At 36.6% G+C, this 15,792-nt stretch overlaps 1 protein-coding gene across 1 annotated transcript; it reads left to right on the plus strand.

Annotated features, from left to right (window-relative positions):
• Nucleotides 1–1,510: 1,510 nt before the first annotated feature.
• On the plus strand, nucleotides 1,511–12,772 carry LOC103420219 (protein PLASTID MOVEMENT IMPAIRED 1-like). The gene is made up of 5 exons (XM_070812975.1): nucleotides 1,511–1,612; nucleotides 1,708–1,888; nucleotides 2,197–2,280; nucleotides 2,323–2,424; nucleotides 11,577–12,772. The coding sequence occupies exons 1-5, from the start codon at nucleotides 1,511–1,513 to the stop codon at nucleotides 12,770–12,772; spliced, it is 1,665 nt and encodes a 554-aa protein (XP_070669076.1).
• The last annotated feature ends 3,020 nt before the right edge of the window (nucleotides 12,773–15,792 follow it).

Genomic DNA, 15,792 nt, shown 5'->3' on the forward strand with positions numbered 1-15,792 from the left:
CATGCAACGAATGAATAAAATGTAATTATGAATAACACTTTATCAATTGAAATGATAGATGACACTACAAATTTAACGAGACGACGATATAATCAGTAAGACTACGTTGTGACTGAATTATATAAAATAAACGAATGCAAGCACTTTTATGTAAACAAAACTAAAGCACACTCTTAAGAGACATAAATCCAAAAAATACCCCAACTGAAATAAAACAATATTTCGACAAAAAAAATAAAAATAAATAAATAAAACTAAATAAAACAAAGTAATTAATAAATTCCAGCAGAATCAGTGTCGGCATGTAAAACATTGGAGAGTGCTTGTCAGTGAATGTTTAAATATTCTATGTAAGAATGTATGCATTCACGATTATATTGCATTGAATCCTACGTTAAAAAAAATAAAAATAAAAAATAAAAATAAATTAAAAAAAAAAAAGAAGATGAAATAACATCCTCGCCTTGGGTAACTTCATTGTTGTTTCCTATTTAGGATTAATTGTAATTGTCGATCACACATTAGTAGTTTCGGCCACCGGCCTCGAATATCTGTGCCCAATTCACTTGCTTAATAATTCATAAATGTGAAATAGGTAACAGAGGAAGGAAGGAAGCCTTGATGTCACCTATCACTATCCATGCATTCAATTTAAACTATTGGCAAGTAAGTTTGTTAAGTTAAAGCTCTTCAAGCTCCACGTATACACCAATCAAGCGATCTTGTCTTTTCAATTATATTTTATTGCATTCAATCACATCTTGAAATTAACAAATAGTTTATCTTTCTTATTTGGTACCCTTTTTTTATTTAAAATAGAAGTCAATCGTAGATTTGACTTAATTTAATCCTAACTCATTTCTTCACTTACTTTTAATGCTTAAGCTAATTCAAAAGCTCAACCATCCTGATATTTGTGGCTCAGTCCATGCCTGCTTGACACAACGAAAATAACAAAACAAGTGCCTACTTGGAAGCGAAAAGACTTACCTATCATAGTCGTTGTTCTTTTCTCACACATCACGAGATGTATCCTCATGTATGAGAAAGAAACGAGGGTAATACACCCTGAAATACGAAAGTCCCACTCCCTTGATGCACTGCAAGTGAAAACAATGTCAGAAGCTTCATGGAAAGTGGAAACCTTAGAGTAATTTAAATAACTAAATGTACACATTACATTACCATCACAGATAGAACAAACCATTTATTTCTATGGGACCAGTGTCCCTGCCTAATGTCTCAAACCCATCTCTTTCACCAGAAAAGAACAAAACGGGAAGAGGCGTTGTCCTCTTATCCTTCACACGTTTCATAGGCTCTGGAAAGATAATCAATCAACCCTCACATTCATCACCATAATCCATGGCAGTTTCTCCACCTCAAAAACCAATCAACCAAGTGATTCCCTTATCTAATTTCCCCATTCATTCCCTTTCCATGCATGTGAATTCAATCTCATTCCCACTTATTGCACCAATTTTCTCCCACCCTTTTCTTCTCTTCTCCAATGGCAGCTGAATTTCATCCAGCAACCGGAGAAATTCCAACACTCAGCTTCTGGAAGAGCTCGAAGTGCTTAGCAAGTCACTCTACACATCCCACATTTCGAGTACTAGTACTCGAAGAACTGCCTCCCTTGTTCTTCCAAGAAGCTTAGTTCCTACCATACCTTCTAAAGATGAACTTGTTCCGGCTAATGTTCAGGAGATTAGACTCAACAACAAATCACGAAGGCGGATGTCTTTGTCCCCGTGGCGCTCCCGCCCAAAACTTACTAGTGATGAGGAAGATGAGCAAAAGGATCGAGGCAAGAAGGCAACGAAATATAATTCACCGGAGCTAAGAAGCTTGGATGATAAGGCAACTGCCACCACTGAGAAAAAAGGTATCTGGAAGTGGAAACCAATTCGCGCTATTTCCCACATTGGAATGCAGAAGCTGAGCGCTTATTTTCTGTTGAAGTTGTCACCGCGCAAGGCCTTCTGGCTTCAATGAATGGCCTTAGACTTTCTATCTGCGTTAGAAAAAATGAAACAAAAGAGGGAACGGTTTAAACAATGATGTCAAGGGTAACACAAGGAATTGCTGATTTCGAAGAGACATTTTTCCTTCGGTGCCATGTTTATTACAGTTCCGGCCATGGAAAGCAGACGAAGTTTGAGCCGAGACCCTTTTGGGTATATTTGTTTGCAGTTGATACAGAGAAGCTTGATTTTGGGAAAAGCAATGTGGATTTGAGTCAGATGATTCTGGAATCCATTAAGAAAAGCCACGAAGGTCAATGAATTTGGCAATGGGATATGAGTTTTAAACTATTAGGGAAGGCAAAAGGCGGTGAGCTTGTTCTAAAACTAGGGTTTCAGATTATGGAGAATGATGGAGGAGTTGGAATTTACAGTCAGGCTGAGGATTTGAAGTCCGGTAAGTCCAACAATTTCTCATCTGCTTTTGCTATGAAGCAATCAAAAACTTCATTTAGTGTGCCTAGTCCAAAACTTTCCAGCAGAGGAGAAGCATGGACACCTTCACAAGCAAGAAAAGCAACTGATCTCCAATGGATTGATGAACTTAACTGATGCGTAAAATAACTAAACACAAATTAAACCCTCTTTTTGACAATTGTAGTATAGATGTAAGTAGGGTATCGTTCTAGGCCGGGGATTAGGAGGGATTGCTAATCTATTCTAAATTAATTTAAAAATATTAAACAAGACTCAAGGACACAAAACTAGGCTAAAAACTCTAATAACTCGAAACACACTTAGAATGACTCAAAATAATGAAAACAATCAAATTAGACACTAGGAACTGAAATGGACGGAAATTGAATTAAAAGACTAACAACAATGAAAATTAACTAAATAATATAATTTAATAATGGGGGGGTTTGGTTTTGACGAGAAGTAAATTAAACTTAAATAAATTACAGAATTGACAAAAGCATGAAATTAAGGTGAAAGGATAGGTGATGGACTAGCTAGAGGGTTCTTCTCCACACATGACACATATGCAACCTAAATTGATTTTCAGTTGTTCTTTCAATAAATTGTAAATCTCAATACTTCAGATTAACCGTGAACAGCACTTTTTTAATCTTCAAGTTTTCCTTAAGTTATTGAATTGGACGGAAAAACGCATACAACAATTCAAAACATTCTTCAAAAGTCCCCTACGTGAAAAGCACAATAGAGATACAATCAAAGATCATTCAACTTTGTGAAAACTATAAGCATTGACGAGGCATTCGTAACTATGATTTGCATGAAACTTATGCCAAGAGTTTACTTAACGTGATTATGACTAGCAACCTTCACTACTTGTGAATATAAGTTTATAACGATTAGGTGAAACTCCCTTATATTCTAGCGTCAAATTCATGCATGTAAATTAAGATTTACAAAAATAAGTTATCAATCAAGCAGTTAAGCAAATTAAATCACAACTCAGAAATCACAACTGAAGGTAATTAATTCATATTACAAATATGTTCATGGCTTTGAATTAACCTCTAGCCAAAATAAATTTAGTTACACATTATTAAAACAGAAATAAAATATAAGTTTGAAAAGATTTAACCGAGAGAGAAGGCAGCTTGCTACTTCTGTCTGTCCGTGCCTTTTCTCCGTTCTTTCTCTTTTCTTCTCACGTCAGACTGCTCTCTGCCCTCACTGCTCTCCGGCTTTACTGTCAGTTTTTTCCCTTTTTCTGCGTCTCTGCGTCTCCGGCTTTACTGTCAGTTTCTTCCCCTTTTTCTGCGTAGCTTTTATTGCTTAGTTTTCTTTTCCCCGCAAGGCACGCTGCAAAGCAGCTTGCTGCTTATTCTTTTTCTTTCTTTTTGCTGGCAGTTTTTTTTTCTCCTCCCCACGCTGCCAAGTGCTTCAGTTTTTTATTCTTTTCTTTACTCACCAAAAGCAGCTGTTATGCTTCTCCTCTTCGATTAGAATATTGCCATCCCACTCAGCTCTCCCTTTTGTTCTTTCAAGCCGCCTCCACCATCAGTGAGTCTCCCACTTTGGATTAATTAATCAAAAAAATGAATGCTAGTTGGACTCGATCACCATAAAAAAAAACTCTGATCCTTTCTTTTCTTTTTTTTTTTAGTGGAAGATGTTGAGCTGCCAATTCCTCTATCCTTTTGCTCCTAGAAACACAATATGGCAAAAGTATCACAAATCGTATAATACGTAAAAACAAGGTAAATAGCTCAAAAATATAAGGAACTAACTAAGAAAAGACGAGTGAATTTGAAGTAAAAATATATATAAATATGATCCGATCAAATACCCCCACACTTAACTTTTGCTAGTCCTCGAGCAAAACAAAGAAAACATGAAAAAGTACTAACATGAAAAACATTAGTTTCCCCCTATGTGACCCTCATAGAATTTCATTCAAGAAAACAAATCATCAAGAACCATAGCTAGCACCAAACAAACTAATCCAAGTTCATCTTCCTTATTCAAATATTAGCAGTAATCTTTGAATCATCCTTGAAGTGTAGTGTGTGAGATAGCCATGCTAATGCAATTTCAAAAAAAAAAATTTTATTTTTTTTATTTTTAAAATCACCATATGCAAACTAGCAACCTTCTCACGGGATATACACTCAATCACACATGTGTTTAGTTTTAATGTGTTTCGCTCAAAGAATCAAATGTGAAAGTTCTACCATAAGCTTGCATAAAGATCACTTCTCCACAGTCATAATTGCAAAACTTAAATAAAGAAGACTTTTATTGGATGTAATGAGGTTTAGGGAGAGGGTTATTGAAATGAAAGAATAGGTAAACACAAGTTCCAAGCTACATTGCAAGCAATTCTTTTGTTTAGATTTATAAGAACTCAATCTTTCCAGCGATTCTTTTAGCACCTCCAACCACACCCTTAATTGAAACTTGAAAAACTTTTTATTTTCTTTGTATACAGTCTTTCTTTTTCTTTTCTTTTCTTTTTTTTTTTTTTTTTTTTAATACAAACATGAAATACCCCCACACTTATTCTTTTGCCAAACACCTTCAAAGTACTTCACAAACATTTCTCATACGACAATCTCACATTGCTCACTAGCTTGCTTGGAAAGGGTAAGGAAAAATGTTTCAGGTATAAGGGTAGACATATCTGATGATAAGAAATAAAAGGCTCAACATACACGGCTCAAATTGGCAATCTAATGATATCATTTTTATTTGGGAAACATGGTTATTTGGGCCATAGTGGTAAACCTAATGCCTCTATCATTTCCAAATTCATGCAATCAATGACAAACATTTCGAAAGATCGTTACGCAAGTTCTAGAGATGTATCTCACATAAGTTCATCACACATGAAAAAAATAGGAGTGTATGAAAAATGCACACACTTTCAATAGGCTCAAAAACTCACATAGGATGTATATAGTCACTAAATTCACATATGAAGCTTTAAGTCATGCTTTAGTTTCACATCAACAAGGCTATATGCATTTGGTTTTTCAAAGATGATCAAACATGTACAAAACTAACAAGAGAATTAGGAATTTCACAAAACACATGTTAACTAAGTTCTTGATGATCATGGTTCAAATTTGATCCAATTATATCATTGGGTCGGGAAACTAACAAAAATCTAATTCAAAACAATAAGGGAAACAAGACAATATTTTTGGATTTTTAAATTTTCCGATTTTTTTTTAAATTTTTTTTTTTTAAAAGAAAACAAAACTAATTAAGAAAACAAAAAGCAACAACATGGAAACAAATGAAACTCGTTCGTAGTTGAAGGTACAAAAAAATTTCAATTTGGTCATTTTTATACTCTTTACCCCCAAACTTAAACTGGACATTGTCCCCAATGTCAGAAAACACTATAATGCAAATAAAAATAAAATAAATAAATAATAAGAAACAAAATAAAGCAATTGGACTGAAAACTTCCCTAGTTTGCAGTAAAACCAAGCGATGACCCCCCCAAGCTAAAATTCTGCAATCAACTTCAAGGGTGGAAATAACCAAAAATTCCTGCAAAGAAAAGAAATAATTCAGTTAAGTAACGCAAGAAAATGTAAAAAAAATTGCAAACGAAAAATTGAAAATCACGATAAAAGACAATGAATAGAACTAATAAGTGATCATTGGTCGTGCTTGTTGACTTTCCACAGCTTTCCTCTTGAACGGGGTGACACTTAGCTTTTTACTTGCAAGTGATGATTTGATGATATTGTACGGCGAAGCTTTGCTCTTTGGTGATGTTGCAGTTCCTTATTTGTTCTCCAAGCAGATGTGGCAGCTTCTCTAGTTCTTCATCTCAGACTCCTTCTGCTGGGATGATTGTGCAAGCTGCATTCTTCTCTGCTTGTTTCTTCTGCACGACGGGCAGGCACGAGGGAGAGGTGTTGGTCTGTTTCTTTCTTCAATCTTTCCAAGTGCCCACCTCTTGCTTTCTTTCTCCTTGTCCCTAGTTGAGGATGAATCAGCACGTTGTCTCCACATGCTTCGAGGTATCATCTTCACTTCCCTTATACGTGAGAGACGAAGCGGAAGCATAAGATGATGAGTACTCGAGAGCAGGTGCTGGCTGGAGAAAGGACAGGGAGAAAGCATGATATGAGATACTCGTGCTCTCAACCTTAATGATATGAAATACTTGTTCTCTGGATGGGTTGTTTGCAGGGGTATCCCAGGGGATGAAAAATACAGAGTGACTAGAAAGGTTTCTTTGGGAATACATTCTCGGAGATGAAGAAGTGCTGAGAGGGTGTGCCTTTGCTGTGGAAGACGAAGGTAGATACTTATAGGACTTTTCTTCACAACCGGAACTATTCCCTCACTCATTGTCGGCAGCCGGTGGATGGATGAATAGTACAAATTACGCGCTTTCTGACAAAGCTGCCCGTAATTTCCGCAAAGCTGCCAGTTGCATGTGACGAGTGACGACACGTCTAGACAAATTGATCTTTTGAAATCCGAGGTTCGGCTCGTGGTTTCTGAGTAAGCCCAACTTTTAAGAAATGAAACGCCTCTTTTGAGAAAAGAATCCGACTTTTAAGAAAGGAGCCCCGACTCTTCGATTTGCGAGAGGACGCCTCAACAATTTCTGAGGAGCGCCTCTTTGATTTCTTCTTTTTATAGAGGCGTTAATTTTGTTCCACAACACACTTGAGCTCCCTCCTGTAAACACTCCCTTCTTGCACTTCCAAAATCTTAATCTGTCCGATCTCTTCTTTCTTTACCATTCTGAAAAATGTCTGGCCCTTCCGACCGTCGTTTTGACTTGAACCTTGATGAAGGAGCAGCCCCTCCTTCTCCAGACAACATATGGCGCCCGTCCCTCATATCCCCTACTGGTTCTCTTACCGTTGGGGATTCAGTGATGAAAAATGACATGACCGCTGCGGTGGTGGCCCGGAACCTTGTCACCCCCAGAGATAACAGATTGCTCGCTAGACGGTCTGATGAATTGGCGGTTAAGGAGTCTCTGGCTCTTAGCGTGCAGTGTGCGGGTTCTGTGTCCAACATGGCCCAACGCCTATTTGCTCAAACCCGTCACGTTGAATCGTTGGTGGCTGAAATACAGAGTCTCAAATAGGAGATTAGAGGACTCAAGCATGAAAATAAACAATTGCACAAGCTTGCACACAATTATGCCACAAACATGAAGAGGAAAATTGACCAGCTGCAGGAAAATGATGGTCAGATTTTACTTGATCACCGGAGGTTTGTGGGTTTGTTCCAACCGCATCTGCCTTCGTCTTCTGGGGCGGCACCGCGTAGTGAAGCTCCAACTGATCAACCTCTGATACCTCCTCCTTCCGTGGCCCCGCCGACTGCTGAAGCTCCGCCGACTACTGAAGCACCACCTGACCAATGAATGCTATTAGTTTACACATCATTGTAAAATATTTTTACTTTTATGTTTTTTTTTTTTTTTTAAGTATGTAAATTAATGTAAAAAGACTTTGTTTAACCTTCCCCCACACTTAAACTAAATAACACAAACTCACAGAAATCAACCAAATAACACAACTAACTAAACAAAACAAAATGAAAGCAGTAAAGATAAGGGTGTAAGAATGCAAATCTGATTTGGTTAGCGATTCCAAAGTCTCCCTTCGTTTAATGCTTGGGTTGCCTCCCAAGAAGCGCTTGATTTAACGTCTTTGGCCGGACGAATCTTTCCTTTAAACTCCCCTCGGCTCCAAAGCATGGAATTTATCTTTTAATGGGAGGTGATACTTGAAATGATTCGGCAATGGTTTAAATTCAAGAGTGGGTGCCTGAATCATCAAAATCAGAAACATGTTAGTATAAATTAAAATTAAAATTGGAGAAGATGGCTTACTTTCTTTTTCTGACACAAACTCAATGACAAACACCACATCTTTGAACATTTTCGGGACTTTGAACTTGGCCAGGTTTACTATGATGGTTGTGGCTTGTCCCATGTTATCAAACTCAACTGCTTTGGGCTTGATTGTCTCATGCACAGCCTCTTGGATGTATTCTTGATATGCTTCAACCACTTCATTCTCTTGAATCCCTTTTCTTGGTGTGCAAGGTTCTTTGAACGTTTCAATACCATCGGGAACTTGTTTTGGTGCACCAAGAATTAGGATATCACTTTGCACCTTTGGAAGAGCTTCCACAATGTCTTTTTCACTCTCTTTGATATTTGGAATCAAAAACCTGCAAGGACAAAGGACATTCGGTGGAATAATGTTAGAATGAAGTGAATTTAGAACTTCTTCACCTGAGTTGGATGACATAGGGATTTGAGGAGCTTGCAGCAAGAATTCTTCTAAACTGCCCAGGTCGTCCTCCTCCTCTTCTGCTTGCAGCAGCAATTCATCCATGTTCGGGCTGTGTTTGGATGGTTCTGGGACAGCTTCATCCTTCATGTCACCTTCCAAAGTGATGGCTTCATCGATTTCACTTTCTGCCTTTGAATTTGCAATGTTTGAGTTGGAAAGTTCACTTTGATCTCGAATCTGTGCCATGAATTCCACAATCTGCCCAACTTGCTTATCCAATTCGTCCACTCTTTTGACTCGGTCTTGCATCTCCTGGTTTTGATTTTCTACTCCCTGATTCAAAGAGGTGAGTAACTTATTAAGTGTATCATTATTCAAGGACGTACCTGAATTGAATTGGGCTGATTGTTGTGGTGGCTGTGACGGTTCATATGGCCACTGATAGAACTCTTCCGATGGTGGCAGATATTCTTCTTGTTGTGAGCCCTGCACCATAGAGTTTAATTCATTAAGAATTTGATTGTAATCTATTGACGAGTCTGAGTTTGATTGGGCATATTGTATATGAGGTTGTGGTGGCTGCATAGGTCCTGAATAGAACTCCTCATATGGCTGCCAATATCCTTCATGTTGGAATTGTTGAGGTTCTCTGCACATGTAATTCGAATAATCTCTCCAATCCGACTTATAAGCGTTGGAAAACATGTCCCATGATTGGCTATGGCCTTGATAACCCTAAGCATCTTCATTTGCAGCGAATTGAGAACATTGATGAGTTGGATATCCTTGCCCATAGGACACACCACATGTAGGGACACTTTGCATTGTGGTACTTTCGGCAATCTGTGACAATTGAGAAGTAAGATTCGCCAATTGAACTTGAATGCTAGCAAAATCCATCTCTTACTTCTCTAGTATCTGAAATCAAACAAAGAGAACTAAATCAAATATCAAAAGTAACACAAAACAAAGAAAACAAAATTAAGTCAGAAACTAAAACAAAAACAAACTAAACAAAAAGAAAAGAACCAAGGGATTAGCAAAGTTGCTAAACCCCGGCAACGGCGCCAAAATTTGATGCGTAAAATAACTAAACACAAATTAAACCCTCTTTTTGACAATTGTAGTATAGATGTAAGTAGGGTATCGTTCTAGGCCGGGGATTAGGAGGGATTGCTAATCTATTCTAAATTAATTTAAAAATATTAAATAAGACTCAAGGACACAAAACTAGGCTAAAAACTCTAATAACTCGAAACACACTTAGAATGACTCAAAATAATGAAAACAATCAAATTAGACACTAGGAACTGAAATGGACGGAAATTGAATTAAAAGACTAACAACAATGAAAACTAACTAAATAATATAATTTAATAATGGGGGGGGTTTGGTTTTGACGAGAAGTAAATTAAACTTAAATAAATTACAGAATTGACAAAAGCATGAAATTAAGGTGAAAGGATAGGTGATGGACTAGCTAGAGGGTTCTTCTCCACACATGACACATATGCAACCTAAATTGATTTTCAGTTGTTCTTTCAATAAATTGTAAATCTCAATACTTCAGATTAACCGTGAACAACACTTTTTTAATCTTCAAGTTTTCCTTAAGTTATTGAATTGGACGGAAAAACGCATACAACAATTCAAAACATTCTTCAAAAGTCCCCTACGTGAAAAGCACAATAGAGATACAATCAAGGATCATTAAACTTTGTGAAAACTATAAGCATTGACGAGGCATTCGTAACTATGATTTGCATGAAACTTATGCCAAGAGTTTACTTAACGTGATTGTGACTAGCAACCTTCACTACTTGTGAATATAAGTTTATAACGATTAGGTGAAACTCCCTTATATTCTAGCGTCAAATTCATGCATGTAAATTAAGTATGCATTCTTAATCGACATACAAAAATAAGTTATCAATCAAGCAGTTAAGCAAATTAAATCACAACTCAGAAATCACAACTGAAGGTAATCAATTCATATTACAAATATATTCATGGCTTTGAATTAACCTCTAGCCAAAATAAATTTAGTTACACATTATTAAAACAGAAATAAAATATAAGTTTGAAAAGATTTAACCGAGAGAGAAGGCAGCTTGCTGCTTCTGTCTGTCCGTGCCTTTTCTCCGTTCTTTCTCTTTTCTTCTCACGTCAGACTGCTCTCCAGCTTTACTGTCAGTTTTTTCCCTTTTTCTGCGTCTCTGCGTCTCCGGCTTTACTGTCAGTTTCTTCCCCTTTTTCTGCGTAGCTGCAAAGGCAGCTTTTATTGCTTAGTTTTCTTTTCCCCGCAAGGCACGCTGCAAAGCAGCTTGCTGCTTATTCTTTTTCTTTCTTTTCGCTGGCAGTTTTTTTTTCTCCTCCCCACGCTGCCAAGTGCTTCAGTTTTTTATTCTTTTCTTTACTCACCAAAAGCAGCTGTTATGCTTCTCCTCTTCGATTAGAATATTGCCATCCCACTCAGCTCTCCCTTTTGTTCTTTCAAGCCGCATCCACCATCAGTGAGTCTCCCACTTTGGATTAATTAATCAAAAAAATGAATGCTAGCTGGACTCGATCACCATAAAAAAAAACTCTGATCCTTTCTTTTCTTTTTTTTTTTAGTGGAAGATGCTGAGCTGCCAATTCCTCTATCCTTTTGCTCCTAGAAACACAATATGGCAAAAGTATCACAAATCGTATAATACGTAAAAACAAGGTAAATAGCTCAAAAATATAAGGAACTAACTAAGAAAAGACGAGTGAATTTGATGTAAAAATATATATAAATATGATCCGATCATTAACCTTGACGAACCAAACCCCGTTCCTATATCATCATCTTCTTTTTCTATAGCTCAGAAGGCAAAAGAACCGGAAGCGCCAAAAGTAGAGGAGCTTGATCTACCAGACTTTGAGGTAATGGATAAAGGAGTTGAATTCCAAGACAAGGAAGAGGAATATGGGGAGGAGCAATCCGAAACGTCTATTGGCAAAGAATCGGCAGCATCAAGTGAGGTTGTGAAGGAAATTGTGCATGACAAAGTGCATACAACAAGATTGATAGAACTTGATTCAATTACACAGCAAATTAAGGCTCTTGAGTCTTTGATGGGGAAAGAAAAAAATGACGAAAAGGATGAAGATGAAGAAGATATCAAATCACAAAAATTGAAGGCGGATGAAGAAAATGTGACAAAGGAGTTTCTTCAAATGCTTGAGGAGGAGGAGATTTTAAATGAATATAAACTAAATCGAAGTGAGATCCCCCCTCTCAAGCTTGAAGGGACTGAGGAATCTGGTGAGTGTGAAGCAGCAGAAGTTTTCCTTCCTGATCTCGGAAAGAGCTTAGGGTGCGTGGTTCAAACGCGCGATGGAGGGTACTTGGCGTCCATGAATCCGTTTGATACTTTGGTAGCTAGGAAAGACACTCCAAAACTTTCCATGCAGATATCAAAGTCGTTTGTTCTGCCATGGGATCAGTCAATGAGTGGATTCGAATTGTTTCAAAGGATTGCAGCTATTGGACTTGATGAGCTAAATTCTCAGATTATGAATTTGATGGCATTGGATGAACTGATGGATAAAATCGCAGAGCAGATTGCTTTTAAAGGTGTTGCATCTGCGATTGTTCAAGGAAGGAACAAAGAAGGCGCTAGCTCGAGCGCTGCTAAAACAATTGCCGCCGTTAAAACAATGGCAAATACATTGAGCACAGGCAGGAAGGAGAGGATTTCAACTGGGATTTGGAATGTGAACGAGAACTCATTGAAAGCAGAGGAGATTCTCACATTCACGATGCAGAAAATCGAGGCTATGGCGTTTGAATCTTTGAAAATCCAAGCTGAAATGGCTGAGGAAGAAGCCTCATTCGATGTTTCACCAATAAACAATAGTTTCACAAATTCAAGTGGTGTAAAAGTACTTCAAAACGAACTGCTCGCTTCTTCAATATCACCCAACGACTGGATCAAAGACCACAGCGTGGCCAATTCGGATAGCTTACAAGATGGGAACCAGCCGGAGACAATCACACTGGCAGTGCTTGTTTAGCTGAAGGATCCCTTAAGGCGGTATGAGGCGGTTTGAGGCCCTATGATAGCGCTTATTTATGCAACGAAAGCTGATGGCGCCGTCAATGAGGAGGAAAAGAGATTCAAAGTGACAACCATGCATGTGGGAGGGTTGAAAGTGAGGACAAAATGAGGGAAGAGGAATGCATGGGATAGTGAGAGGCAGAGGCTAACTGCAATGCAGTGGTTGATTTCTTATGGATTGGTGAAAGCAGCTGCAGGGAAGAAGGGCAAACATCATGTAGCATCCAAAGGTCAAGATTTGTTGTGGAGCATTTCATCAAGAGTGATGGCTGGTATGTGGCTCAAGTACATGAGAAATCCAGATGTATAAAATTTACAAAGTGAAGCTGAGTATTATATGTATTCATTTAATTGTTTGTAATTTACTTACCGTAGTAATAGATAAAACGAGTAAAAATTAAGGGAATGCAAATAGTAAAATTGATGCATGATAGGGATTTTTACTGCCTGCAAAAGTAGGGATAAAAACACTTAAAAATATTTGCAAGAGTACAAGGTTATCGTAGTATAACAACTCAAGTAAGGTTGTTCTCCACAAGGATTGAATGAATAATTTATGTAAATGCCAAATCTTAATTAATTATTTGAAAACAAAGTTTGGAAGAAGTTGATTTTATGACCAAAAATATTAAAAACGAATTTAACTAAAAAACAATTAAAAAAACAGGAGCTTTAATGAAATTGGCTTGGACTAAGTTTAATTTAACCAAAAAATCATCCTATATTATTATTTAACAAAAAGGGCTTCATATTTAATCATAAGAACATAACTATTCTATATTAGGCCTTATAAACATTGAAGGTGATGTAAGACACATTGAGTTTTAGTATGACGCGGAAAATCAACCACTCAAAGTCCCTATGAACTTGTTGATACATATCAATAAGAGAAATTGATCTTCTTTTAATGAAAATGAACATTGACTATCACTATTTCTTAAAGTGAACACCGACTATTTCTAAAACTGAACACTGATACTATCATTATTTTGTAAACTGAACAATGGTACTATCACTATTTCTTAAATTGAACATAGACTATTTCTAGAATTGAACATTGACTATTTCTTAAACTGAACACTAGTTCTATCACTATTTTGTAAACTAACCACAAACTATTTCTAGAACTAAACACGATACTATCACTATTTCTTAAAGTGAGCACCGATTATTTCTTAAACTGAACATTGGTACTATTACTATTTCGTAAACTGAACACTGATACTATCACTATTTCTTAAACTGAATACAGACTATTTCTAGAATTGAACATTGACTATTTCTTAAACTGAACACTGGTACTATCACTATTTTGTAAATTGACCACAAACTATTTCTAGAACTAAACACAATACTATCACTATTTCTTAAAGTGAGAAATGACTATTTCTTAAACTGAACACTGGTACTATCACTATTTCGTAAACTGAACACTGGTACTATCATTATTTCTTAAACTGAATACAGACTACTTCTAGAATTGAACATTGGCTATTTCTTAAACTGAACACTGGTACTATTACTATTTCAGAAACTGACCACTAACTATTTCCATAACTAAACACGACAATATCACTATTTCTTAAAGTGAGCATTGACTATTTCTTAAACTGAATACTAGTACTATCACTATTTCATAAACTAAACACTAACAATTTCTAGAACTAAACACAGGTACCATCACTATTTTTTAAACTGAACATTGGTACAATCATTATTTCTTAAAATGAAACCATAAAAATTATTTGGCTTTCTACTCGCGAATTTTCGCAGGCATGCTCGTTCTTTAAAAATTTCCATATATTTAATGGAAAACTAATGAAAAGAGCTTGAAAACTTTGAGTTTTAATGATAAGGACAAAATAAAGGGTAAAGTGAATAGTACCAGGATTGACTTTTTTGTGTAAAAATGTGGTTTTTCGTTAAAGTGAACAGTACCATGTGCTTTTCGTTAAAGTTCCCTATATTTAATCCAATATTTAAGATAGTTTAAGCTTTGAAAATTCCATAAAACTCATAAAATTTTCATGTGTAGAAAATAGTCGAAAACAACCATGCGGTATATATCATTTAGCAGCATTACCAATCTCTCATTTACCAAATACTTGCTCAATACCATATAATAAGGCTAACAAAAAAATAATCCAAATTTGAAGTCTATATATCTTAACTTGAAATCGCTTGAATTATTCATGTAACAATGATATGAAGATAGATGGTCTATTTTGTATCTTAATATGTCAAGTTGGTGCACATCTTTTGGCTTTACTTTTACAAGACTATTGTTCTTTTGTTCATAAGAAAAGAGAATTTCATTGTACTTCATGGGAAATTACAGAAGTAGCAAAATAATATCATTTCAAAAAATGATGGTTCAGATATAAAATTAAGAACAATTATACTAGTATCACAAAGAGAATCCAACTATCAACTAGTCCACCCCAAATTTGAGAGACAACACAAACAAGAGAAAAGGCTACTCACACATCCCAACGCAAACACTATTCCATCTCCATTAGGCCCAAAGCACCTAAACTCATTCACTGCCAGTGAAAACAACGACCTATCTTCCCCATTTTCAAGATTAGATGAAGATCCACCTCATCCAAAACGCACAAGTAACAAAATAGAAAAGGGGATTATGAAGAGTAGATCTTCACCTACCAGATTCGACCAGATATGCTGATACAAGGATCCTTGCAGAGGTAAAGGGCGACAAAAGCTCACTACAAAAATATAAGCGGCAAGGCTCAAGTTTATTCTATCGATTGGAATTCAAGGTGGGGAGAGGATCTGAGTTGTAAGAAGATGGAAAGCGAGAATATTGTTCAGTGAAAATTTGGGAAGAGGTTCTGAGCTCCAAAAAGATGACGAAAATTTGCATGAGACAATTGTTCTTGATTTGAAAAACCTCTTTTGCCGGTGCAAGGAGGGGGAGGGCCTACGGGATTTCAATTTTCTCGTGTTTAAACGGAA

Source organism: Malus domestica, chromosome 15 (assembly GCF_042453785.1).
Source record: "Malus domestica chromosome 15, GDT2T_hap1".
NCBI lineage: Eukaryota > Viridiplantae > Streptophyta > Magnoliopsida > Rosales > Rosaceae > Malus > Malus domestica.